Here is a 26,746-nt window from a genome sequence, read left to right on the forward strand (position 1 = left end):
ATGCTGTCAATGATGAATGTCATAACATCCAGTTTGACATTCAGACAGTAGGCCTTATGCCAGGTCTGGTATTTCCTTGATAACCAGACTGGAAATAAACACTGAGTTCTAACAGAACACCAACTGTTCTATTCCTCAGTATTTGCTGACAGGGATGAATGTCACCACATCCAATTTGACATTCAACAAATCATGTATTAGCTAATCCTGCAGTAAACTACTCAAGTGTGTCATGACATCAGTCATGACATCAGAGTACAGTTAGATATTCTAACCTACAATGCAGTCACACCTTCACACCATGTCATGACATCAGTCAAGACATTAGAATCCAGCTAGTGTTTTACCATACAATGCAGCCAATTAAACACCTACAAATATCTTTTCTACTGCTGAAATCAAAGAACGTCTAACGAAGGCCTTTTCATCTTTACAGGAAAATGTCCATAAGGGTAAGCTTACTCACTCTGAAGAAATCCAAGCATTCCAAAAGTACTTTGAAACTGTCTATGACCCAACGAACCTTGTTGGAACCGTTTGTGATGCAGCGCCAATTTTAAAAGAAAAAATTGAAAAGCAAATTGCCAAAAGAAAATCTCTCAAAGTTGTAAAACCTGAATTGAAATATGATTTGGCCTTTGAGTGCGAACCACCCAAATTTCCAAATTTACCCAGTGCAGATATTGCTTTGTCATTTTCCCCCTTACCCAAACTGGTTCACATGTGGGAACATTTTTAACATACTAAAAAATGACCAACGAAAACCTGCTAAAAGAGTAGTTGCAACCAAACATACCTTAGACAGTTTCAAAGGCTTTCTTCACTTCGACTTAGCTGCAGTGAGAATTACTTCTCCGACATGTGAAGGTGTGGAATGTTTGGATTTCTTGGTTTTACAACTCCCTTTCGTCTTTTTGCCAATCTTTTAAACATTTGCATGTTTCGAATAACTCACATCCTTCTTTAGCTGTCAAAAGGAAGGTGGCGAAGAAAGAGAAGCCTGTGGCGAAGGCTAGTTCGAATACTGCTTCTAAGCCAACTACCTCTTCAAGCCAGGGAGTGCCTTCTGGTGCTGCTCCAGAAAAAACGAAGAAGAGTTCAAATGTATTACATTAAATAACTTCTTTATCTCTTTCGTATTTTTCTAACTATTTATAATTTTCTTTTTCAGGGTAGTGGCAAGCCTCCTTTGACGCCCAAGAAAAGAAAAGTCTCCACTGCTATGGTAATTCTTGTCGAAGACGATGTAGAAGATACTCCTCCAACTCCACTTAAGAAAAAGCAGAAGAAGAATAAGGCAACATTTGCCCCTTCCCAAACAAATAAACAACAAGGTGTCGAAACCAACATTCTCCCTCCTCTTCCAAAGGAAACTCCATCCCAGCCCTCTGGTGGCGCAGCGCTGGAGCACATTGGGAGCAATGCTTCTGACCCTGAGGCTCAATAGGTAGACTTCGACCTTGAGTGTTTTATCTTTCGACCAACTCATACTTTACTCTAACACTTTGTTTTCAGGACAAACCCGCCACTCCCCTCATTTCTACCGCTAATCAGAGTGATCCTTCGAGCGGCATGAATCCATCTCCTCCTCTGACAATCAGCGGTGTTGTCCAAAACAAAGGATCTTCGACTGGAGCCCAAAATCTCGAAGCAGATAACGCCCAGAACGAACAAGAAACCTCTTCTCCTGGTGAAGATGGTAAAGAAGATTCGAAGCACGTTGACGAGAAGGACTCAACAGAGAAAGAAGACTCTGAGGACACTCCCAGTAATTCTCCTGCAAGAGTTACGTTCCCTTCAGATGATGTTGATGAGGATGATCAGGATTCTGATGAGGTTGAGGGGTATTTTCAGGAAGATGAAGAAATTAATGTGGGAGAAGCTGATCCTGAAGGAAATCAAACTGGAACTGGTGATGCCAACGTCGACACGGTCCCAAATCCAATTAAAGTTCGACCATCCATCACCCAGACTTCGCCTATATCACTTACTGAGGTGGAGAAAAAAGATTTAAAACAAAATGATCCCCTCAAGTATGTAAGTTTAATGATGGCTCAAAGAGAATCTTCTTCAGAGCAAAGCATTTCTGGAGCTTCGACCCATTCTGGTGCTAGTGCAAACGAAGCATCACATGACGAAATCCTTCAGCAGGTGAAGAAGGCAGTTTTTGATGTAGATCTCTTTGAAGAATTAAGGAATAATGTGGGAGCGAGCTTTGGCATAAAGAAGTTGATAAGCAAGATTAACATCACTGCTTGCCCCACTAATATAGGTGAAGCCCTTATCGACATTCAGAACCTCATTGACCAAGTTTGTGTTGAATACCATAGGGAGGTGGATGCCAAATCCAAGCTTCTATCAACTGAAAAAGCTCAAGCCACTGAGTTTGACAATGCCCTTCGAACTTCACAAGCTTCTGAGGAGTTAGCCGCTTCTAGAAAATCAGCCCAAGTAGAATTCGACACTTATACTGCTTCGATACGACTTTGGGAATCTCACATTACAGAATTGCAGAAGAAGATTTCTGATGCTAAGGCGAAGCAGGCTGCTATCCAAGGCTTGGATAATACTGAAGCTGATGATCTGGCGAAGCAGAGCGTAGATCACGTCGAAAAGGCTACTGCTATGAATGGAGATATTGCACGCCTCAGAGGGGTTCAAGCGGCTGTTCAGTACAAGATTGGCTTGGCGAAGAAAAAGTATGATCGGATGAGGGCCATTATTCCTTTTTGATTTCCTCCTGTATTTGTTCTATTCGACTCTTGTTTATCTGTAGTTTGATTAAGACGAAAGCCATTTTGGCAAATATTTGGAGTTTAAATATCTTCACCATTTTGGCCAAGATAGTTCTTTGCTTACTATGTTGTTATGATTTTAACTTCGTGCATAAATGGTTTATACTTCTTTAAGTATTTCCCATTTACTTTTAGGATTCTTCGATCCTCTGTTAATTCTTCTATTTCGTATGCATTATTTGAAAAGGCTTTTAGAATTCGAAAAGGTCCTTCCCAATGTGGAGACCATTTTCCTAATGCTTTATTCTTTCGATCCATAGGTAATATAACCTTCCAAACTAAATCATTCATAGTGAAGGTTTTACCTTTGACCCTCTTATTGTATGCCCTTGCTACCCTATCCTTATGTCTTTTTAATACTTCTAACGCATGCAACCTTTCTTCGTCCAAATCCACCAGCTCATTTATCTTCATTTCCTAGTATAAGTTAGATGGAATTTCTTCTTGTCTTTGGATTCTCACTGATTGCAAGTAGATTTCGACAGGTAATACTGCATCATGTCCAAATGTAAGCTGGAAAGGTGTAGTGTTAGTAGCTTCTTTAGGGGAGGTTCGACAAGCCCAAAGTGCTTGATCTAAAGTTTTGTGCCAATTTTTTGGCTTCTTCCCTACATGCTTTTTGATTAAACCAATTATTACTTTATTGGTTGCTTCGACTTGCCCATTGGCTTGAGCATAATAGGGTGTGGATGTTAATAGTTTGAAACCCATCTCCTTTGCAAAATCTTGCATCTTTCGACCAGTAAAAACTGATCCTTGATCTATTGTTATACTTTCTGGGATTCCAAATCTATATAATATTTGCCTTTGAATGAATTCGATAACAGTTTCTTGATCCACATTTACTAAAGGTACTTCTTCGACCCATTTAGTGAAATAGTCAATTCCTACGAGTATGTACCTTTGACCTTTGGATGAATTGGGTCTAATTTCCCCAATTAGATCTAATGCCCATCCTCTGAAAGGCCAAGGCTTAATAATTGTATGAAGCTCACTTGCAGGAGCATGTTGAATTCCTGCATGTATTTGACATTCTTGGCAACCCTTAGCAAACTCTATACAATCTTTTAACATGGTGGGCCAATACATTCCATATCTGAAAAGCAACCATTTCATCTTATGGCCTGCCTGGTGTGCTCCACAGGCTCCACTATGTACACTAGATAATACCAAGTAAGCTTTGTTTTCTCCTAAACATTTCAACAGGATCCCCTCAGGGGTTTTCTTGAATAATTCATTCCCCATCAAAACATAAGATAAAGCCCTGTACTTGGTTTTTCTTTCTATATCTATTGAAGGATCCTTAAGATAATTAATAATTGGATTCCTCCAGTTTGTATCTATTAAGATATCAATGGCCAGTACTTCAAACTCCTCTTTGTTAGCATATCCTAACCGAGTGCTTTCCAAATCTGTCGGAGACAATCTGGCAGTCATTGCCTTTCCTCTTACTTCGACAAGTTCTTCTAGCTTCTCTTTTGAAATTCTATACCCTGAAGTTATTTGTGCTAAGTCATTAGCTTCTTGGTTTTTTATTCTAGGGACATGTTTTATGTCGATATATTCGAATTTTTTGAGTAACCTATTTGCAATGACGAAGTACATAATCAAGTTTTCTTTTATACATTTGTACTCCTTCGTCAGTTGCTTGATTACTAATTCTGAGTCTCCTTTAATTTCGACCCTAGTTGCCCTCAATTCCAACAAAGCCTCAAGTCCTGCAATAAGGGCTTCATATTCTGCTTCGTTGTTAGAACAAAGGGGACCTTCAATTCTATATTTGAGTTTTGTTGGAATTACGTCAAGAGAAATTAACATGACCTCACCCCTACTTCCATCCTTATGAGTGGAACCGTCGAAGAATAATCTCCAAGGTTTCAACTCAACTTGAAGTTGAGGATTTTCGACCACTGCATGGTCTATAATAAAGTCTGATACTATTTGTCCCTTCATTGCCCTTAAGGGCATAAAGGTTAAAGAGTATTCAGTGAGTGCTAAAGTCCATTTGCCAATTCGACTGTGCATTATTGGCTTAGATAACATATACTTGATGACATCAAAATGTGAAGAGACGTATAAATCAATAGGTTTTATATAATACTTGAGTTTAGTACAAGAGAAATGCAAACAAAGACATAGCTTTTCTAGTAAAGTGTATCTAGTTTCTGCATCATTTAAAACCCTACTAAGATAATAAATGGCTCTTTCGACGCCATCTTCATTCTCTTGTGCCAACATGCTACCTATGGTAGTGTCGGAAGCTGATATATAGAGTCTCATAGGCTTCTTTCCACATGGTGGTGCCAAGATAGGAGGATTCGTCAAATAATGTTTGATCTTGTCGAGTGCCTTTTGATGTTCGTCATTCCATTCGAACTTCCCTTGTTTCAAGCGTAGGAGGGGAGAGAAGGCTTGAGTTCGACCACTTAAGTTTGAGATAAATCTTCTTAGGAAGTTTATCTTTCCTAATAATGATTGCAATTCTTTCTTGGTTGATGGTGCTTTGGTCTCCATAATAGCCTTCATCTTATTCTGATTGATTTCTATCCCCTTTTTATGGACCACAAAGCCCAGAAAATCTCCAGCCTACACAAAGAATGCACACTTAAGAGGATTCATTTTAAGCCATGTTTTCTCATTCTTTCGAATGATTGGCTGAGATGGGTTAGATGATCTTCATCTGACGTAGATTTTATCACAATGTCATCTATGTACACTTGCATAAATGTCTCTATATAATCATGGAATATAGAATTCATTGCTCGCTGAAATGTTGCCCCAGCGTTTTTTAGGCAAAAGGGCATAACTATCCACTCATAAGTGCCTATTGCCCCTGGACATCGAAAGGCTGTTTTAGAAACATCCTCTTCTGCAATGAAAATCTGGTTATAGCCAGAATATCCATCAAGCATGCTGAGATATTCATAGCCTAAAGCTAAGTCAACCAACATCTCTGCCACAGGCATTGGATACTCATCTTTAGGAGTTGCTGCATTTAGATCACGAAAATCTATACACACTCGCAAAGAGCCATTTTTCTTGATAACATGAACTATATTTGCAATCCAATCGACATACCTTGTGGTCCTAATGAAATTGCAACGAAGAAGTCTTTCGACCTCTTTTTTTATCTTTGAGAGGATCTCTGGGGCGAATCTCCTTGGAGTCTGCTTGATGGGCTTCTTGCCATCCTTGATAGGCAGCTTTAATTTGACCAAGTCCCTCTTCAAACCAGGCATCTCGTCATAGTCCCAAGCAAAGAAATCCTCGTTCTGTTAGTTTCAAAGGCTCTTCGTCATAGATGGCATCTAACCTCTGTTCTGTTAGTTTCACAAGCACCTGTTCGTCAGGGGTTTTTGGTTTAGAGTACTCCCCAGGTCCTGTATTATAGATTTCACCATATGTGGCTTTGTCAGCCATGTTTGTAATCTCAGCTTCGAGAGCCGCTTGTCTTTTGTTCTCAGCCATGTAGGCCGAAATCTTTTCGAAAAAAGAAGACTCAGTCATAATACAGGTCTTCATCCCAACCTGTTGGCCGTATTTCAGATGATTCCCCTTCTTCTGGGTCTCCCATAATCTCCCTATCCCACTGAAAGCCATTTGGATGAAGAGTCAAGAAGTACAAAGCATTTTTATTTGGGGCGTAGCCTTCTTCAGCTGGGTGGCATGGTCCTATGTGAGCCAAGTTCCTGTCGAAGTTCTTCTTGTCTACATGGTTTACTTCTGCAGTGAAGTAACTTTGGTCAGCTTCAATATTTTCTACCACACTATCTTCTCTCCAGATGGATATCCTCTGATGTATGGTTGAAGGAATTGCCCCTATTCCATGATTCCATTCTCTTCCTAGTAGTAAGTTGTAATTTGCTTTTGCGGGTATTACCATGAACATTGTTGGTCTTGTGATTGATCCAACAGTCAGATCCGCTTGTATGACACCCAGCGTCTGTCCTATCTTACCCTCATAATTTAACAATACCATGTTGTGAGGTTTGACATCAGTGTCGAACATACCTATCTTCTTTATCATGAATTGGGGCATCAAATTGACTGCTGCTCCTTCGTCCACCAAAACTTTATTCACCCCCACATGTCCAACTTTGGACCTAATGTATAGGGGCTTGAGGTGACTCTGTATCCCTTGGTGAGGTCTTTCAAAAAGAGCGTTTTGCTCTTCGACAGCGTCGCTGTTGAGCATATAGTAACACACTGGCTTATGCTTCGCCATCTCCACAGCATCCGCTTCCTCATTATCTTCAACCTCTATCTCCTGGTTATATTCGTATGGCAGGACTGAGACTACATTGCAATTCATATTAACAAAGACACTTCGTCGGACTCGAAGTCGTCAGTGAGCATTTTCTCTTCTCTTACTTGTTCCTTCTGAACTTTTTGACTTTTGTTTTCATCTGGAAACAACTTCCTTCCTACAGGTGGTTCGGTCGAATTCGTGACATTTGGGGGAACCTTAACGCTGCTGGATTCTCCAATCTCTTTGGGATTCATCTCTCTTTCAGCCTTCCTCAACCTCTGATGTCTTCTCCACTGGGATCTTGACATAGGGTTCTTTCCTTTGTAGTTCTCTAGCCTGATAGCCTCTCTCTTGGATGCCTGGAACTATTTTCTATAAGCCCAAGAGGTTCTTCCTCCATCCTCAAAACTTCTCCATTTTCCTTTCTTCGACCCCGCCTGAGTCCATTTGTCCTCAGGGACTTCTGCTGGTAGTTTAAACATAAATCTTTTCGCCCTTGGGTGAAGGCTGTCTGGCCTCCTAGGTGCTCCCCTCTTGTCGAAGATATACATATTTGGGTTACCTCCATGTCCGTCCCAACCTTGGTTAGATGGGATTCTTTCGAACGCTTCAACTAATTCTCCGTGGTACACTGCCCCACACCTGGGACACATCAAGCATTCTGTTTCGTACTTGTAGCAACGCACAATAAAACCAAGAAGGCTTTCTCTTGGTGTGGGATACACCTTCTGTAATTGGCTCTCCTTCCTCCAGTTTCTCTCAGTCTTTGTTCGTTGCCATCTTTCATAATCCTCAGCCACCCTTCGACATATCCTGATGCTGCACCTTGGGCACAACAACATGTCAGAATTTCTTTTGTGACATCTCCAAAGGTATTCCCGTAGGCTTTCGTTGGCTTTGGGATAGCCAAACTGATCCCTTCTTGCTCCATCTTCAGACATTTCTCCACTTTCTCCATTTCTGGGGGGGGGGGGGGGGTTGTTTCGGATCCACCATGTTGACACCTAGACTAGCGCCATCAGTGATTGAAATTTCCTCGAATTTCTTTCTTAGGCCCTCAGTAGCCTCAGTTGCTTTCCCATTGAGACCTTCAATGGCCCTTGGTTCAACGTTAGCAACCTGTTTACCTTTGACAGAGATTCCAAAGGAAACATCGTTATTTAGGCCATCAGTAACCTACTTTCCATCTAGCGCATGGCCTTCAGTTCCTGTTGCCTTTACAGCCTTCACTTCCCCTACGTTAATCATGTTGATTTCGACAGGTTCAACATAATTTGTATCAGCAATGTTGAGGGGATCAACGTCAACCTTCATCTGGTTTTTTCCTTTGTCAGCGAACTTGAAGCGACCATCCCTAATTGCATTCTGAATAAGATCCCTGAAAAGAAAGCATTGTGAGGTTTTATGGCCTAAAAAATTGTGATATTTACAGAAGCCTCTTTTCTTTCGTTGTTCTAACGGAGGAATTTTGGTATTATGAGGCACTATCATTTGGCCATCTTTTACTAATAAATCGAAGATCTCGTCACATTTGGTAATATCAAATGTGTAAGTCTTTTTAGGAAATCTGTCATTCTTTTCAGTTTCGATAGGGTTCCTGCCATTCGAAGGTGTAAGTAATTTGCAGGCATAAGGTGGTGCTTCTTTTAATTCAGCCAATTCCACTTCGAATTCCTCAAGACCATAAGGGTCATAAGAGATTTCAGACTCTTCGTCTTCGAATTCGACATAAGCAACCCTCTCTTTCTTATAATTCTTATTCGCTCTGTCCTTTTCAGATTTTAAGCGTTCGACCTGTCGAACCCTGTATGCTAATTGGGCCATATCTCTTAGATGATGGGTATCTAACTTTTTCCTGATAGAATAGTCTAAACCTCCAGCGGCCATTTCGACCAACTCGTGTTCAGGCACTATTGTAAAGCATCTAGATTTCAACAAAAGGAACCTATTCAGATAATCATCTATAGGTTCGGTGAATTTTCTTTTGATACTGGCTAATTCCTTAAGACTTATCTTAGTTTGGCCCATGTAGAATTGTTCATGAAACAATCTTTCCAACTGAGGCCAAGCATCTATGGAATTTGGTGGCAAAGTTGTAAACCATGTGAAGGCGTTCTTTGTTAAAGAACTGGGGAAATATTTCATCCTTAGGTTCTCACTGTTTGCCAAATCCCCTGCCTCTATCATGCATCTGGCTATGTGTTCTATAGTGGATTCACTAGTGTCCCCTGAGAATTTGGTGAACTTAGGGATTTTACAACCCCTTGGTAATTCTGTTTGGAGGATATATTCTGATAAAGGAGAGGAATAATTTGGCCGTCGAAGTCCTGTATTCAGGCCATTCTGATCCATGATTCTCTCTATCATACTAGTTAAATCATTTTCCATCATGTTTTCCCGCCTGACCCTATGAATTACTTCGTCTGCATCCTGGTCTCTATTGACCATTATCACTCTCCTAGGTTGTTCTTCAGGGACTTTCCGTCGAATTGGCTGTTGTTCCAATCTTGCCCCTATGACCCTTTCGTCAGGCGCTTGCCTTGGTGGTCGAACCTGATCTGTAGTTGGTTCTTCTCCCTGGATTATAACCTGGTTTGGCCTGCGTTGAACAGAAGACTGTGGAGCGCCTAGGAAATCTGCTATGCGTCCCATATGCGCTGACAGTTGTTGGTATGTTTGGGCATTGTCAGTGTTAGTCCTATTCACATTCTGTATCAGGGGAGAAAAACTGGTATTCATTTCTCTGGCCAGAACTCCTACCATATCATGGTTACTGGCATCCATTTGTTGTCTAAAGGCTGCCTGGTTATTCGTTGTAAGGGTAGGTAATAGGGTGGGGACTCCTTGTGATTGGGTATTTCGACCTACTGTTCGCTGTTGATTTTGGTGAACAACCTCTGGTTTTCCAAAACTCGTCGAATTGGGTTACTTGCAGGATCAACCATACAAATCCTAGGACATGTGCAAATTTAAATAACTTTGTAAATCTCTAGGAAAACCTTTGTGCCTTTTATTTGGTTTACTAAGTCTTTCATGTACGAAAGATATTTCACTAAAAGTGCTTAAGTAAAAGTAAACTTAACAAGACTAAGATAAATGGCGAAAAATAAATGGCGAAGAATAAATTGCATAAAGTAAATGCAAAGGATAAATGACTGGTAAATGTAAAGGAAAATTGGTAAAGAAATTTGAAATTTATAAGATAAAACTTTAAAGAAATGGTGTTTGTTCACACGTACATTTTCTAGATAAGACTCTTTTCTCTCACACGGGTACTTTGAGTATTTTGCAGGAATTTTGTACAAGTTTTTAACACACTACATTCTGATAACAACTATCCTATTTATATACAAACAAAATAACTGTCACTAACGAATAAATCCTAAAACTATGACACTTGACTCTCTGCATAACTTCCTTTCGCCAGGTGCTTCCACGCGTCTTCTGCAAAACGTCATAACTCTTTTGAATTTGAATTTCCGCTTTACGTCAAAACGACACGTCTCCTCAGACTTGTCGAATTGTCGAAATACGATAACATCATCCATACTTGTCAAAGACGTCTTTTCATCTGCAGACCTCTTCTCTTGTTGAATTGTCGAACCACCAATCTGTCGAAGTGTCGAACAAGCATCTCCATTTGTCGAAAACACTATTCTGATGTTGATTTCATGGCGTCAAAATTACATGTATACAAATTGCCCCCCAGCAAAGATGTTTCGACTATTCTGGAGAAACAATCATTTGTTGTCAACCAATATTTCGGTTCCATGTCATTTAATTCCACTATTTCCCAACTTTTATAATCTCAAGTTCCCAGATAGATTCATCATTACACTTTTTCCAGAAAACGTCAGGTCTAGCCCACGTTTAGACCTTACCTCCATCATTTCCTACACCTAACATCATGGCCTTTTTCAACTTCCACATCTTCATCATCACCGTTGTGATTCAGCCACGTGTCCCACGATTATCATCAAAAACTCAAACGTTTTATCACCTTCCCTTATAAATATTCACAACCTATTTTCTCTGAAACTTTTTTTTATGCTTCAAACTTTCTTCTTCATACCCATTTTCATACTTTCAACTTTCCTGAAGAAAAAAAATCTTTGTTCTTCTCAACAATGGCTCCTCCAAAATCTTCCAGTAGCAAACACTCTAAGAAGACTCAAGATTCAACTCTTCATCCTGCGCACGAGTTGAATGGACCAATGGTTATTGGAAACCAACAATACGTTCCTGAACCTCCCAATGAGAGAGAGAAGGAATGTATCTACAAATCCCAGGTATTAATTCCTGTTCTTGTTTCTGGAATTTGTCACGCTATGTTAGGTCCATTTCCCAATCTAGATATTAAACCAGATCGTCTGAAAGAATTTTTTCCCACCTATTTCCATACCAAACCCATAGGTGCTGGAGTGAAACCTCAACCTCAAGAGAAAACTGTAGAACAAAATGACCCACAAAGTTCGACTGATGATGGAGAGTTGAATTTAACTTATTTGAATTATACTAGGATCTTTAGAACTTGTCCATGGTCGAAAGACCCTTCAGACTATTTATCCTGGCTAGATAAGGTTGAAAAGATTAAAGGAGATTTTTGGAAGGAAATAGGTATTTTCGACCTCATTCAATTGTCGAAAGAAGGACCCAACATTTGCCCCAATATGCTTTTAGCTTTCCTCTATTTTTGGGACAGTACCTACAACACTTTTCACCTTCCTTGTGGGATGGTCACACCCACTCTCTTCGACGCAGCAACCATCGTTGGCCTTCACCCCAATGGGATAGATTTCGACCCCACCAACCTAAATGAAGATTCTATAGCTTTCGACACTAGCTTTGCTCCATACTCTTTATTCATGTCTCATTATCATGACAAGGATACCACAAAAGTCTCGGATGTCGAACATATAGCCTTTTTGACTTTATGGCTATCAAAATATGTGTTTTGCTCCCGTTCCCTCCAAGTTTCCAAAAGATTCATCACTATGGCCAATCAGCTTCACACAGGAACCAAACTATGCTTAAGTGAAATGATTTTGGCGAATCTTTATGAATCCTTGAGTGAGAGTGTAAATCTTTTGAAAACCATCAAAGACCAAGGTAAAATCAATTTGTCAGGACCTTTCTGGCTTTTACAATTATGGCTCAATGCCACCTTTGAAGCTTCTCTTCCTGTAAAACACGAAGTGAACGAAGAAAAAGTGAAGGACAGGACTGTCGAATGGCCTAGGTTGGTGCAACTAACGCCAGACAAGCTTTCAACGGTTATGTCATGATGTTTGCCAAAAGGTATCATTTCACTTCGACCATGGCACCCTTTGCTAGTAGAAAAATTGGACCTAAATGGTTTACCCAACAACTGCCCTTGGAAATGCAAAAGGATGAGAATATATTTTTGGATGTTTGGGAATCATTTTTAACCCCCAGGCTCCTTTTTTCCCATCATAACGTAACCAAAACCCAAATAGCTTTGATAGTCTACCAACCCAATCTCGTTGCTAGACAGTTTGGCTTGATCCAAATAAAACCTCGACCCATCTTCCCAAAGAAAGGATCTATCATTTTTTACAACTCCCTTCATAATGAAGATGAGAGCAAAGAGCTGTCGAAGAAGTTGACTGATGATTCTCTTGATATTCGACCAGTGATCTTTCGACCATCTTTTCTCTGTACTCCTGAGTTTAATGAGTGGTGGAAGGATTATTATTCTACCAGATTTTTTGACGTAACAGCCTTCACCACACATTTAACAAATGCTTTTGCTTTCGTGCAGGATCGGACCAAAAAAGGTATTCAAAGACACATTAAAGAAATACAAAAAATTCAAAAATATTTTGAAACCGTGTATAGACCTGATGATCTTAGTCGAACCATACGCGAAGCAGCAGTAGAATTAAAACATAAATTGACGGAGAAGTTTGAAAAATTGTCATTGCCTTCACATGTTCGACCAGAAGCGCGCTATGACTTGGCTTTCAGCTGTCATCCACCAAAATTTCCTCCTTTACCAACTGCTGAGTTTGGCGTGGCATTAAGCCCTCCATTTCCAGATTGGTTCGTTTGTGGGGACTATATGAAAATTCTTCGTCAACATTACAAAAAACCTGCTGAGCGTGTGGTTCCGACTAAGTATCATCTGGACGATTACCAAGGACACCTTCATATTGGAATAGAACACGTTCACGTGGAAAGTCCCATTCTTGAAGGTGTTAACAGGAAACACGATTTTTATTTTGTCATTCTAACTGTATTATCATGTATTTCTTATATTTGTTTCTAATTTTCCTTTCTTTCCTTAGCCGTAAAGATTCCTACCAAGAAAGCTTCCGTCGAAGCGTCACCAAGTGCTGCTAAGGAACCTTCGACAAAGGTACAAACCTCACTCTTTTCATTTTCTTTTCCTTTTAAGAAATTAACCGGCTTTGGTCTGCATGACTAGGTAAGTCGAAAACCCCCACCAGTCCAAAAAAGAAAGAAAGAAGAGGAGAAAGAAGAGGAGAGAGTTCCCAATGAAGAATCTGGTGATGAATCTCCAGAGCCAAACCCCCCCTCCTCAGAAGAAGAAGAAAATCAAGAGGGTCTCTTCCCAAAGATCCATTGTTAAGTCAGCTAAAAAAGATTCTTCAAGTACTCCAACTGCCAAACTTCAGTCGAAGGATACAGAGAGTGGGAAATCTAGTTTTAATACTGAGATTCCTGAGGTAAATCCTTATTTCGACTATCTATGTTCATCTTCATTGCATTTCTTTCTTCTAACTTAGAATTATCTTCAGAAACAATTGGCTGTCGAAGGAAACCCTGAGAAAATTCTGGAAGAGACAGTCCAAGAAGAAGATGTCCCTGTATACATGCGTTTTCGACGCCATGGGATTTGATGTACAAAATGTTTCTTCCGACAAATAACAACATGGGATAAACGTTTGGCTAATAAGTATGGTTCGACACTTCGACAAGATGGAGGTTTCGACATTTCGACAAGATATCCGCAGCTGGGAAGACACCTTTGACAGACATGGAGAACATTATATCGACAATTCGACAAAAAGGCCTGAAGGAAGATGTCATTTCGACTTAAAGTACAAATTCAAATTTAAAAGAGTCGTGACGTTTGGCAGAAGACGCGTGGAAGCATCTGGCGAAAGGAAGAAGGCCATGTGTCATAGATTTAGGATTTGGTCGTTAGTAACAGTTATGTTATTTGTATATAAATAGGGTAGTTGTTATCAGAAAAAAGGGTGTGAACAATTACTTGTACAGAATTTCTGAAAACACTCAAAGTACCCGTGTGAGAGAAAAGAGTCATATTTGGAAAATGTATGTGTAAACAAACACCAATTTCTTTCAAAGTTATATTTCATAGAAAACAAAGTTCTTTATATTTTCCCTTTACGCTTTCCAGTCTGTTACCTTTCTACGCTTTACTTTCGACACTTTACATTTCGTCAGTTTATTTTCTGCCATTTTACCTTATTTTGTCAAATTTACATCTCTTTAGACGCTTTAATCAACATTTCTTCGACGTAAAACACTTAGAGAACAAAAATGAAATATATGAAAGTGGTTCTAGACATCTTCAAGACCATCTAGATCTGCAAATGTCCTAGGATTTGTGTGGTTGATCCTGCAAGTAACCCAATTCTACAAGTTTTGGTAAACCAGAGGTTGTTCGCCAAAATTCACAGCGAACAAATTGGCACGCCCAGTGGGACAGTGCAGAAATCTAGAAATTTAGATAATCACTAATCAAAGTTTGTTCTTCGTTGTATGAGATTGAGAAGCGGTAAATTAGCCGTATCCGAAGTAGAAATACCTAAAAGAACAAGAGTAAGAAAAATGGCGAACCAGCCAAATAATCCAAACGAAGCCATCCCAGTATCCAACCCTGCCCTTTCGACAAAAGGCAATATAGGATCGGTCCCTGTGTCAGAGGCTGTACCTTCGTCAACAGGGTCGATGCCAGCGGTTTCGGTATCGCAAAACGCGCCTAGTTCGTCCTTCAGGGCACAACAAATGCCCGTTGGGACACCCCCTCCTGTGGGGAACACTTCTAGGCCCTTTTTAACAAATTTCACCTTGCTTCCGCCTGGTAGGGAACAACCCTTTGGAATGCCAACTTCGGTGATGGCAAATTTACACAATTCCCCGTTAATATATTCGGATTCAATGGCCAACGTGTCTTCACCCTTACAAGGGTCAGGATATGGTGGAAACATGAATAGATTGAATCAACAACCACTTTATGTGCCGCCGATAACAAATAATTCGGCGCAAGTAATTAGACAACAGATGGACGAGAGTAATCATGATATGGTCCAAATGTTGACACAACAAATGGGAGCGGTGTTTAACCCCCTAATACAAAACACCACCCAAACAAACCAATTATTGGCGGCGCAGATGACGCGCATTGCTGATTTCTTTGGAGTCCCTCAAACTCGACACAGAGAACAAGTGATTTATAACCCAGTGGTAACGGTTCAGGAAGAGCCTACGATAAACCAGATACCGTTGGGTAATCCTCAAACGAACGTCAGAAACCAAGAGGATGTAGTCGAACAGCCTCGTGTCGAAATCCCTATTCCACAAGAGCCTAGAAGGATAGTAATCCAGAGAGGCCAGGACGCGGATGCTGTATTGCAACAACGGATACGGTGTAATAATCCGCCTGTCGAAAACAATTTGGCAGCCATGGTCGAAACGATAATGGCACAAAATGGGATGAATATGGGTTTACAAAGGCCTAGTTACGCATCCCCACTATCGGAATATATTCTGCAAGAAGAACTGCCACCAAGGTGGAAAGTCCCTAAGTTCACAAAGTTCTCAGGGGACACTAGTGAGTCCACTATAGAACATGTGACACGTTATCTGATCGAGGCATGGGAAATAGCCCATAATGAAAATTTGAAAATAAAATATTTCCCTAGTTCCTTAACAAAAAACGCGTTTACTTGGTTTACATCTTTGCCTGCAAACTCAGTATACACGTGGACCCAGTTAGAAAGGCTGTTCCATGAACAATTCTACATGGGACAAACAAAAATAAGTCTGAAAGAATTAGCCAGTGTTAAGAGAAAACACTCCGAACCAATAGATGATTATTTAAATAGGTTCAGATTGCTAAAGGCTAGATGTTTCACCCCAGTGCCAGAACATGAGTTGGTCGAAATGGCCGCAGGGGGACTAGATTATTCTATAAGGAAGAAACTAGATACCCAATATCTGAGGGATATGGCACAATTAGCAGATAGAGTGAGACAGGTCGAAAGGTTAAGGGACGAAAAATTCAGGGCAAATAAGAATAAAAAAGAGAGGGTAGCCTACGTAGGGGTTCGCCAAGATGATGAGTACGACGAAAACGAACCAAGTAACTTCGACGAACAAGAGATTGACCTAGCAGAACTAAAGCAAGGCCCACCTTATTCGTGCAAAGTACTAACTCCGTCGAACGGAAACCCAGTCAAAACCAACGACAAGTTCCCCAAAAGGACTTATACGTTCGACATCACCAAATGTGACGAAATCTTCGATCTGTTGGTTAAAGATGGTCAATTAATAAAACCGCCAGGCGCTAAAGAACCGCCTATGGAACAACAGAAAAAGAGAGGTTTTTGTAAATACCATAATTTTCTGGGCCATAAGACGTCTCGTTGTTTCCTTTTCAGGGATCTCGTTCAAAATGCCATCCGCGACGGAAGGCTGAAGTTTGGTGACAAACCGAGACAACAGATGAAGATCGATTCGAATCCTATGCAGGCAGTCGAAGCCCACTACGCTGAACCATCCGTCGTGAACATGGTAGAGGCCGAAGTTGCTCCTGATGGCAATTTGGAAATGGTGGAAGCCCCTGGAAGTTTCGACGCAAATGTCAACATGGTCGAGATTGCTGATGATCTCGCAAGCCAGAAAAGAATAGAAACTACTGAAGGTTTCGACAAGAAGGACGGTGACAATGCTGTCGAGAATGTGGAGTTTCGACAAGAGGAGAATTGGGACCGCTTGGGACAGCCAAGTGGGAAATATGATTATCTTGTGAAGTACAATGCGCCGGCAAGCTCTCAGATCGACATCAACACAATCCGACCAAGCGGTTGGGGAGATGCTTCTTCAGACAACAATGAAGAAACAGTCGACGAAATTGAGCATTCCCCTAATACGAAAGAGAGGGTTACTGAAGACCTCGTGATTGAAAACAAGGCTGCTGAAGGCCTTGATTCTAACAAAACGAAGAAAGGTGATATCGCCAACTGCGTCAACACTATGGGGCCTTTCAGTAAAGAAGTCACAAAAATCAAAGCGGAAGCCGCTAACGGTCCTTCGAAGCCCGTGATCAGTGGGATTCTGCGTAGGACAATGGAAGACCCCAGAAGAAATTGGAACAAATGCTGTTGCAAACATGGTCCCAGGACCATATCTTGGTGCTGCTGCCCAGAGAAAGAGTTCGACCAAACACCAAAAGGCGTCGAAGGCGAAGAAGAGAGACTCATTAGAAAGATGAACGAATTAAGCATCGCCGACAAACGAAATGTTGGGGTAAATATGGTGGAAATATCTCAGAAGGACCAGGCCGAAGAGGGCGAAGATCGTCGTCGGAAAGAGTACCAAAGGCTGGCGTATCCTAGAGAGGAGGAAAACTTAATGGAATTCATCAAGAGGTGCCAAAGGATGAAAACCGAAGTGATGTTGTGCCCACGCTGCAGTGCAGTCTTCGACAGGAAGGCAGCAACCAACCTGGAAGCGGTGGATAAGACCAAGAGGAAAGAGAATTGGGGAACAGTGAGATATGACCCAATGAGAAGTGATCACCACCAGTGGAGGCACGGAGAGAGACGCCAGAACACCTATAAACCATCTGACAAAGCAACGGACGACAAATGGGTTCAACCCATTAGAGACGCCCAAGGGCAGAAGAAATGGGAAAAGTTTGAGGTTCAAAGAGGCGCGTCGATGGAGGGCAAGAAGGAAATGGAAAAACACAAGCCAAGACCATACCCCTCAGAGAATTACAAAGGCAAAAACCCCATGTCCAGATCCCAATGGAGGAGGTTCCAGAGGCAGAAGAGGGCAGAAATAGAGATGGCGAAAAAGAACATGAATGGACCAGACGAAGCAGAATCTAGCAACAATCGTCAGACAAGGAGCAGAAAAGAGACTCCCCTCCAGATCAATCCTAGTAGAGTTGTCGAATCAGTGGCGTCGAAGGCGAAGATGCAGGAAGATGATGAAGTAACTGACAGTTTCAACTCTGACTCAGAATCATCCTTCAACGTGATCTGCAACGTAGTCTCCGTTCTCCCTAGAGACTATGATAGAGTCATGGAGGTCGAAGATGAAGAAGACGAGATGGAAGAGGAAACGATGGCACACAAGCCCGTCTGTTACTACGTGATGAATAACGGGTGCGTCGAAGAGCAGAACGCTTTCTTCGAAAGACCAGACGACTCCATGAAAGCGCATTTGAAACCTTTGTTTATAAAAGGGAGGGTGGAAAATGTCGGTGTGAATAAGATACTGGTGGATGGGGGAGCGGCAGTGAATTTGATGCCCCACTACATGCTGAAGAGGATTGGAAAAGACGATTCAGACGCGAAACCCCACAACATGGTGCTGTCGAATTACGAAGGGAAAGTAGGAACAACTATGGGCGTCATCCAAGTAAACTTAACTGTTGGAACCATAACAAGGCCAACCATGTTCATAGTCATCACTTCAAAGGCCAACTACAACCTACTGCTTGGAAGGGAGTGGATTCATGGTGTAGGAGCCGTACCCTCTTCGATGCATCAGCGAATAGCCATATGGAGGCCAGACGGGATCGTCGAAAACATTGAGGCAGATCAAAGCTACTTCATGACAGAAATAAACAATATCAACAGCCAAAGCTTCGACAAAAACCTGGCTCACATACCTCCATGCAGTCCAGCCGAATTCGATTTAAAGGCGACAGACAATGCCTACTACTCCATGTACCTCCATCCTACGCATGGTTTCCAGTGGGATAAAGAAGTGATTGGCGAAACCTATATGTGGGGAACTACTCACATAGCGCCAACAGGATGGGGAAGCGAATTTGACGATGACGAGTGAACAGTCAGCGCTCGAGAAGATTACGGCTTACATAGCCGAAAACAAACTCAAAGAGGCCCTCGAGGCTGAAGTGAAATATATGGCTGTCGAAGCCAACCAAGAAAACTCCAACAAACAATGTCCCCAAGAAGACGTGGCGGAAGATCACGATAACAACCAAATGGGCGGATGGCAACACCAAAAGCTTGACGCCATTTATGACGACGAACCTCTAGGATTCGAAAAAGATCCGGTGTCAACTAACGAGAAGATGGTGGCGCAGGATCCATTAGAAGAAATAAACTTAGGAGTGGAGGCAGAACATAGACCAACATACATAAGCACAAAAATGGACCCCCAGTTCAAGGTCGAAATAGTCCAGTTGTTGAAAGAGTTCAAAGACTGCTTCGCATGGGATTATGACGAAATGCCTGGTCTTGACAGAAGTCTGGTCGAAATGCAGTTGCCAATAATGGAAGGAAAGAAACCAGTAAAGCAGACTCCGAGACGCTTCGCACCAGAAATCCTGTCGAAAATAAAAGAAGAGGTCGAAAGACTTCTGAGATGCAAGTTCATCCGCACAACCAGGTATGTCGAATGGATTGCAAATATTGTTCCAGTAATTAAGAAAAATGGCAAACTTAGGGTATGCATTGATTTTCGAGACTTAAACTCGGCTACCCCAAAGGATGAATATCCTATGCCAGTGGCAGAAATGCTCATAGATTCTGCAGCCGGCCATGAGTACTTAAGTATGTTAGACGGATACTCTGGCTATAACCAAATTTTTATCGCTGAAGAAGATGTTCCTAAAACGGCTTTCCGTTGTCCTGGAGCAATAGGAACGTACGAATGGGTAGTAATGCCTTTTGGTTTAAAGAACGCTGGAGCGACTTACCAACGTGCCATGAATTCCATCTTTCATGACTTTATCGAAACTTTCATGCAAGTGTATATTGACGACATTGTGATTAAGTCTGTTTCAGGGAAAAGTCATATAGATCATCTTCGACAATCCTTTGAAAGGATGAGGAAGTTTGGTTTGAAAATGAACCCACTTAAATGTGCTTTTGGTGTGTAGGCGGGTGATTTCTTAGGCTTTGTGGTCCATAAGAAGGGGATAGAAAGAAACGAAAATAAAGCCAAGGCCATAATGGAAGCGAAAACGCCATCAACCAAAAAGGGGTTGCAGTCTCTGCTAGGGAAAATCAACTTTCTCAGAAGATTCATCTCCAACCTCAGTGGGAAGACACAAGCTTTCTCTCCTCTACTTCGACTAAAGAAGGAAGACTTCGCATGGGGGCAAGAACAGCAAGCGGCTTTCGACAAAATCAAGGAGTACCTGGCTAGTCCCCCAATCCTGATGTCTCCTTGCAGAAAAAGAAATATGAGATTGTACATTTCGGCGTCAGACAAAACATTAGGAAGTATGTTGTGTCAAGAAGACGAGAATGGCGTCGAAAGAGCCATCTATTATCTCAGTAGAGTCCTAAATGATGTCGAAACTAGATATAGCATTATAGAAAAGCTATGCCTATGTGTATATTTCTCTTGTATGAAATTGAAGCATTATATAAAACCTGTCGATGTATATATTTCTTCCCATTTCGACGTAATAAAGTATATGTTATCTAAATCTATTTTACATAGTCGAATTGGAAAGTGGGCTTTAGCGTTAATAGAATACTCCTTGAAATATCTGCCTTTAAAAGCGGTGAAAGGACAAGTGGTCGCTGATTTCATAGCCGACCATTCTATAAACGAAGATGTGGAGTACGTCGAATTAGAACCTTGGAAATTGTATTTTGACGGTTCCAGTCATAAAAAAGGAACGGGAGTGGGGATGTTGATTATTTCTCCTGACAGAATTCCAACAAAATTCAAGTACAAAGTTGAAAGTCTGTGTTCAAACAATGAAGCAGAATATGAAGCTTTGATCGCTGGACTTGAAATCTTGTTGAAATTGGGGGCAACGAGAGTCGAAATAATGGGTGATTCCGAACTGGTGATCAAGCAATTGACGAAAGAGTATAAGTGCGTGAAAGAAAATTTAATCATGTACTTTGTAATAGCCAATAGACTTCTCAAGGAGTTCGACAATGTCGTCTTCAGGCACATTCCCAGGTTGGAGAATCAAGAAGCGAACGATCTTGCTCAACTAGCATCCGGATATAAAGTGTCGAAGGAAAAGTTAGAAGAAGCCATTGAAGTCAGAGGAAGAGTCGTATCCACCAAGTTGTCCCTATCAGATCTGGAGTCAATAAGATTAGGATACGGTGACGAAGAAAACTTTGAGATATTCAACATAGATGATTCAGGAATAACAGACTGGAGAAAGCCTATCAAGAATTATCTACAAGACCCAAATCAGAAAGCAGAAAGAAGGATAAAATACAGAGCTTTGAGTTACGTACTTTTGGGAAATGAATTGTTCAAAAAGACTGCAGAAGGAGTTTTGTTGAAATGCCTGAGTGAAGACGAAGCCTACATAGCCCTGTCGAATGTACACAGTGGAGCGTGTGGTGCACACCAAGCAGGTCACAAAATGAAGTGGCTTTTATTTCGACAAGGAATGTATTGGCTAACAGTGCTGAAAGACTGTGTCGAATTCGCAAAAGGTTGTCAGGAATGTCAAGTACATGCAGGCATACCCCATGTCCCTGCAAGTGAGTTGCACTCAATTATAAAACCTTGGCCATTCAGAGGATGGGCGTTGGACTTAATCGGGGAAATTCGACCAGCTTCCTCAAAAGGACAAAGGTACATTTTGGTCGGGATAGACTATTTCACAAAATGGACTGAAGCTATACCATTGGCGAATGTGGATCAAGAAGCAGTCATAGACTTTATCCAAAAATACATAATTTACAGATTTGGGATACCTGAGACAATAACAACAGATCAAGGATCTGTGTTCACCGGTAAAAACATGCAGAAATTTGCACAAGAAACAGGTTTTAAGCTCCTTACTTCGACACCTTACTACGCTCAAGCCAATGGGCAGGTTGAAGCAGCCAACAAGGTAGTGATAAACTTGATTAAGAAGCATGTGGGGAAAAAACCCAGGAATTGGCATAAGACTTTGGATCAAGCCTTGTGGGCTTGTCGAACGTCCCCCAAAGAGGCAACGAATTCGACTCCATTCAAGTTGACTTACGGACATGATGCAGTTTTGCCAGTCGAAATATATCTGCAGTCGGTTAGAGTGCAAAGGCATCATGAAATCCCATCAGATACATATTGGAGTATGATGATGGACGAACTAGTTGATTTAGACGAGGAAAGGTTGCGCGCGCTAGACCTAATAAGAAGACAAAAGGAGAGAGTCGAAAGATTTTACAATAAGAAAGTAAGATTCAAGACCTTCTTAATAGGTGACCTTGTGTGGAAAGTAATCCTTCCTATGGATCGAAAGGATAAATTAATGGGAAAGTGGTCTCCTAAATGGGAGGGACCTTTCCAGGTTTTGAAAACATTTTCAAACGGCGCGTACGAAATAGAAGAAATAGAGAAGGATAAGAGAATCCTAAGAATAAATGGCAAGTATTTGAAAAAGTATAAGCCTATATTGCAGGAGGTAAAAGTAGTAACAGAATAAGTGCAAACATAATTGTGATAAGATGGGCCAAATAAAAACGGCATTCAAAAGTTATTACAAAGAAAGCCTCAAAGGGCTGAGAGTTGCTAAATAAATTTGACTACAAATTAAAATTGGCAAAAGTATCCTTCAAAGTGGCGAATTTCTGCCTCTGAAACTGGAGTCGATGATCACAAAGACTCTTGTGAGTAGAGAGAGTCTCAATCTCCTGACTAACTTGCTGGGCTTTTTCTGCATGTCGAATACCCACCCTCAATTCTTCGTCAATCTCGCTCTGCTTGGGTTGCTGTATGGATGCCTTACGTTTCTCCTCTTGAGAGATCTTTTCTTGAAGTGCTGCTATCTGTGTTTTCCATTTTTGGATATTGTCATCGCAAGCAGCAACTTCTTTGACATAAGTTTCAGAAAGCTTTTGCAATTTTGAAACTTTGTCAGTCGAAGTCGAAACAGCATCCCATTCAGCAGTTTGAGTTTCAGACTTGGAGGAGATCTGATTGGTGAGATCTCTTTGACGATGGAGATCTGTAGTGGCCAAGTCAATGAGAGTCATCAGCTCCATCACAAAACTGCCAATCTCAGCAGAAGCTTCCAGGATATTCACTTGCTTCAAAATTTTCTTAAGATAAATTTGAGCAAGGGAATTCTCTTCCAAGACTTTAAACAAATCGACATCAAGGATTTTCGTTTTGATTTTGGTCAAGATGTTGCCAAGTGATGGTGCTTCAGAAGTTGCCCCAGAAGTGGTCGAACTACTCTGCGAAGAATCCTGGAAATTAAAACGGGTGCTAAGCATGGCTTTCAGATACTCCAAAGGTCTTTGCACCTTGAGATTTTCAAGTTCCTCGCGAGAGAAACTGGTCGAACCAGTTGATTTGCCACTCCCTTGGGTCCGGTCAGGAGCAGGTGGAGTGTTTCGCGTCGAAGTATGCTCAGCCTCTGTTTGTTTCGACTGGTTGTCCCCATCTCTGGCAGCTCCATCTTCAGGATCATCTTCGACCACAACCTCCATGTCAATGTCATCACCCTGAGGTGCAACATTTAATCCCGGATTAGGAGGAGATTCATCTTCAGAAGCTTCACCCACTGTAGTGTCGAATTCTGCTACGGTTTGCATGTCATGGTCACTTGTGGGGATATCTTCCTCTGGGGCTGTTTCCTCCAGAATTTTCTCGGGCGTTCTTTCGACAGCCACTTGTTCCTGAAAATAATTCTAAGATTTAGAAGAAAAAGATGCAGTAAAGGTGGATGTATGTTGTCGAAATAAAAAAATTACCTCAGGAATTTCAGTATTAAAGCCGGATTTCCCACTCCCTGTGTCTTTCGACTGAGGCTTAGCAGGAGGAGTACTGGCAGAATCCTTCCTAATTGGGTTAACGATGGATCTTTGGGAAGAGACCTTCGTGAGTTTCTTCTTCTTCTGAGGGGGAGGGATTAACTCTGGAGATTCGTCACCAGACTCTTCATTAGGGGCTTTATCCTCGCCTCTCTCCTCTTCACTCTTTTTCTTTTGGATTGTTGAGGGTTTTCGACTTACCTAGTCATGCAGGCCAAAGCCAGTCACTTTTGAAAAAGGGAAGATGAATAATAAGAAGAGAAAAGTTTTGTACCTTTGTCGAAGGCTTCTTAGCAGTACTGGGCGACGCTTCGACAGCAGCTTTCTTAGCAGGGATCTTCACGGCTAAGGAAAGAAAGGAGATTAAAAAAAAAAGTGTAAGAGATACATGATGATATAGTTAGAATAACAAAAGAAAAAATCGTGTTTTTCTGTGAACACCTTCAAGAATGGGATCCTCCACGCGAACGTGTTCTATTCCAATATGAAGGTGTCCTGGGTATTCGCCCAGATGATACTTAGTCGGAACCACACGCTCAGCAGGTTTTTTGTACTGTTGACGGAGAATTTTCATAAAGTCCCCACAAACAAACCAATCTGGAAATGGAGGGCTAAATGCCACCCCAAATTCAGCGGTTGGCAAAGGAGGGAATTTTGGTGGATGACAGCTGAAAGCCAGGTCATAACGCGCCTCTGGTCGAAGGTTTGAAGGCAATGACAGTTTTTCAAACTTCTCCGTCAGTTTGCGTTTCAATTCTGCTGCTGCTTCGTATATGGTTCGACTAAGATCATCAGGTCTATACGCAGTTTCGAAATACTTTTGAAATTTCTGTATTTCCCTAATGTGTCTTTGAATACCTTTTTTGGTCCGATCCTGCACAAAAGCGAAAGCATTTGTCAAATGTGTAGTAAAGGCAGTTACGTCGAAAAATCTGTTGGAGTAGTAATCTTTCCACCATTCGTCAAACTCAGGAGTGCATAAGAATGATGGTCGAAATATAACTAGTCGAATGTCGAGAGAATCATCAGCTAGTCTCTTCGACAGCTCTTTGCCTTCGTCTTCAGTATGAAGGGAGTTATAAAAGATGATGGATCCTTTCTTGGGAAATATAGGCCGAGGTTTTATCTGGATTAGGCCAAACTGTCTAGAAACAAGGTTGGGTTGATAAACTATCAAAGCAATTTGGTTTTTAGTGGTGTTACGGTAAGAAAAAAGGAGCCTAGGGGTTAAAAATGATTCCCAAACATTCAGAAATGTATTTTCATCCTTTTGCATCTCCAAAGGCAGTTGTTGGGTAAACCACTTAGGTCCGATCTTTCTATCAGCAAAAGGGGCCATGGTCGAAGTAAATTGATAACTCTTAGCAAACATCATGACATAGCTTTTGAAAGCTTGTCGAAGGCTGATTCCTTCGTCAGTTGGCGTTATTAGCACCAACCTTGGCCATTCGACAGTCCTATTTTTTACTTCTTCTTCATCTATTTCTGGTGCTACAGGAAGATTGGCTTCAAATGTGGCATTGAGCCATAATTGCAGGAGCCAGAAAGGTCCTGATAAGTTGATTTTCCCTTGGGTTTTGGTGTTTTTTAAAAGATGTACGCTCTCACTCAGAGATTCATAAAGGTTCGCCAGAATCATTTCGCTCAAGCATAGTTTTATGCCTGCATGAAGTTGATTGGCTATGGTAATGAATCTCTTAGCAACCTGGAGAGAGCGAGAACAAAACACATATTTGGATAGCCATAGTGTTAGAAAAGCTATATGTTCGACATCTAAAACTTCAGTAGTACTCTTATCGTGATAATAGGACATGAATAAGGAGTAGGGTGCAAGGCTAGTCTCGAAAGCAATGCTATCTTCATTTAAGACAGTAGGGTCGAAATCTATACCATTGGGATGAAGACCAACAATGGCTGCTGCGTCGAAAAGGGTAGGCGTAACCATCCCACAAGGGAGGTGAAAGGTGTTGTAAGTACTATCCCAGAAGTAGAGAGAAGATAAAAGCATATTTGGACAGACATTGGGTCCTACTCTTGACAACTGGATAAGGTCGAAAATGCCTACCTCTTTCCAAAAAGCCCCTTTAACTTTTTCGATTTTATCTAACCAAGATACGTAGTCGGAAGGGTCTTTCGACCATGGGCAAGTTCTAAATATCCTGGGATAGTTCAAATAGGCTAAGTCCAACTCTCCAATATTCGTCGAACTCAATGAGTCTTTTGGTTCTACAACTTTCTCTTTAGGCTGAGGTTTTCTTCCAGCGCCTATGGGTTTTGTGTGAAAGTAAGATGGAAAAAATTCCTTTAAGCGATCTGGTTTTATCTCTAAATTTGGAAGGGGGCCTAACATAGCATGACAATTCCCAGAGATAAGAACAGGGATTAATACCTGGGATTTATAGATGCATTCTTTCTCTTTCTCATTGGGAGGTTCTGGAACATACTGTTGATTTCCAATGGTCAGTGGTCCTTTTAAATCATGCACAGGAGAGAAAGCTGAGTCTTGTTTCTTCTTGGAATGTTTGCTGCTTGAAGGTTTTTGAGGCGCCATTGCTAGGAAGAACTTAGGAAGATTTCTCAGAAAATTGTGAAAAGCTTGAGAAATGGGTATGAAGAAAGGAAATTTGAAGCGGAAAAGGGTTTAAAGAAAAGGTTTATGGGTATTTATAGGAAGAAGATGCTGAAACGTTTTAGGA

At 41.3% G+C, this 26,746-nt stretch overlaps 2 protein-coding genes across 2 annotated transcripts; one reads left to right on the plus strand and one right to left on the minus strand.

The window, feature by feature from the left end:
• Positions 1-1,572: 1,572 nt before the first annotated feature.
• Positions 1,573-2,733, plus strand: LOC127094002 (protein bfr2-like). Its single transcript, XM_051032883.1, has one exon. The coding sequence runs from the start codon at positions 1,573-1,575 to the stop codon at positions 2,731-2,733; it is 1,161 nt and encodes a 386-aa protein (XP_050888840.1).
• A 5,487-nt stretch (positions 2,734-8,220) lies between these two features.
• On the minus strand, positions 8,221-9,696 carry LOC127094003 (uncharacterized). The gene has a single exon (XM_051032884.1). It carries the CDS (start codon positions 9,694-9,696, stop codon positions 8,221-8,223), a length of 1,476 nt encoding a protein of 491 aa, XP_050888841.1.
• Between the last annotated feature and the right edge of the window lie 17,050 nt (positions 9,697-26,746).

The sequence above is a fragment of the Lathyrus oleraceus genome, chromosome 6 (assembly GCF_024323335.1).
Source record: "Lathyrus oleraceus cultivar Zhongwan6 chromosome 6, CAAS_Psat_ZW6_1.0, whole genome shotgun sequence".
Classification (NCBI taxonomy): domain Eukaryota; kingdom Viridiplantae; phylum Streptophyta; class Magnoliopsida; order Fabales; family Fabaceae; genus Lathyrus; species Lathyrus oleraceus.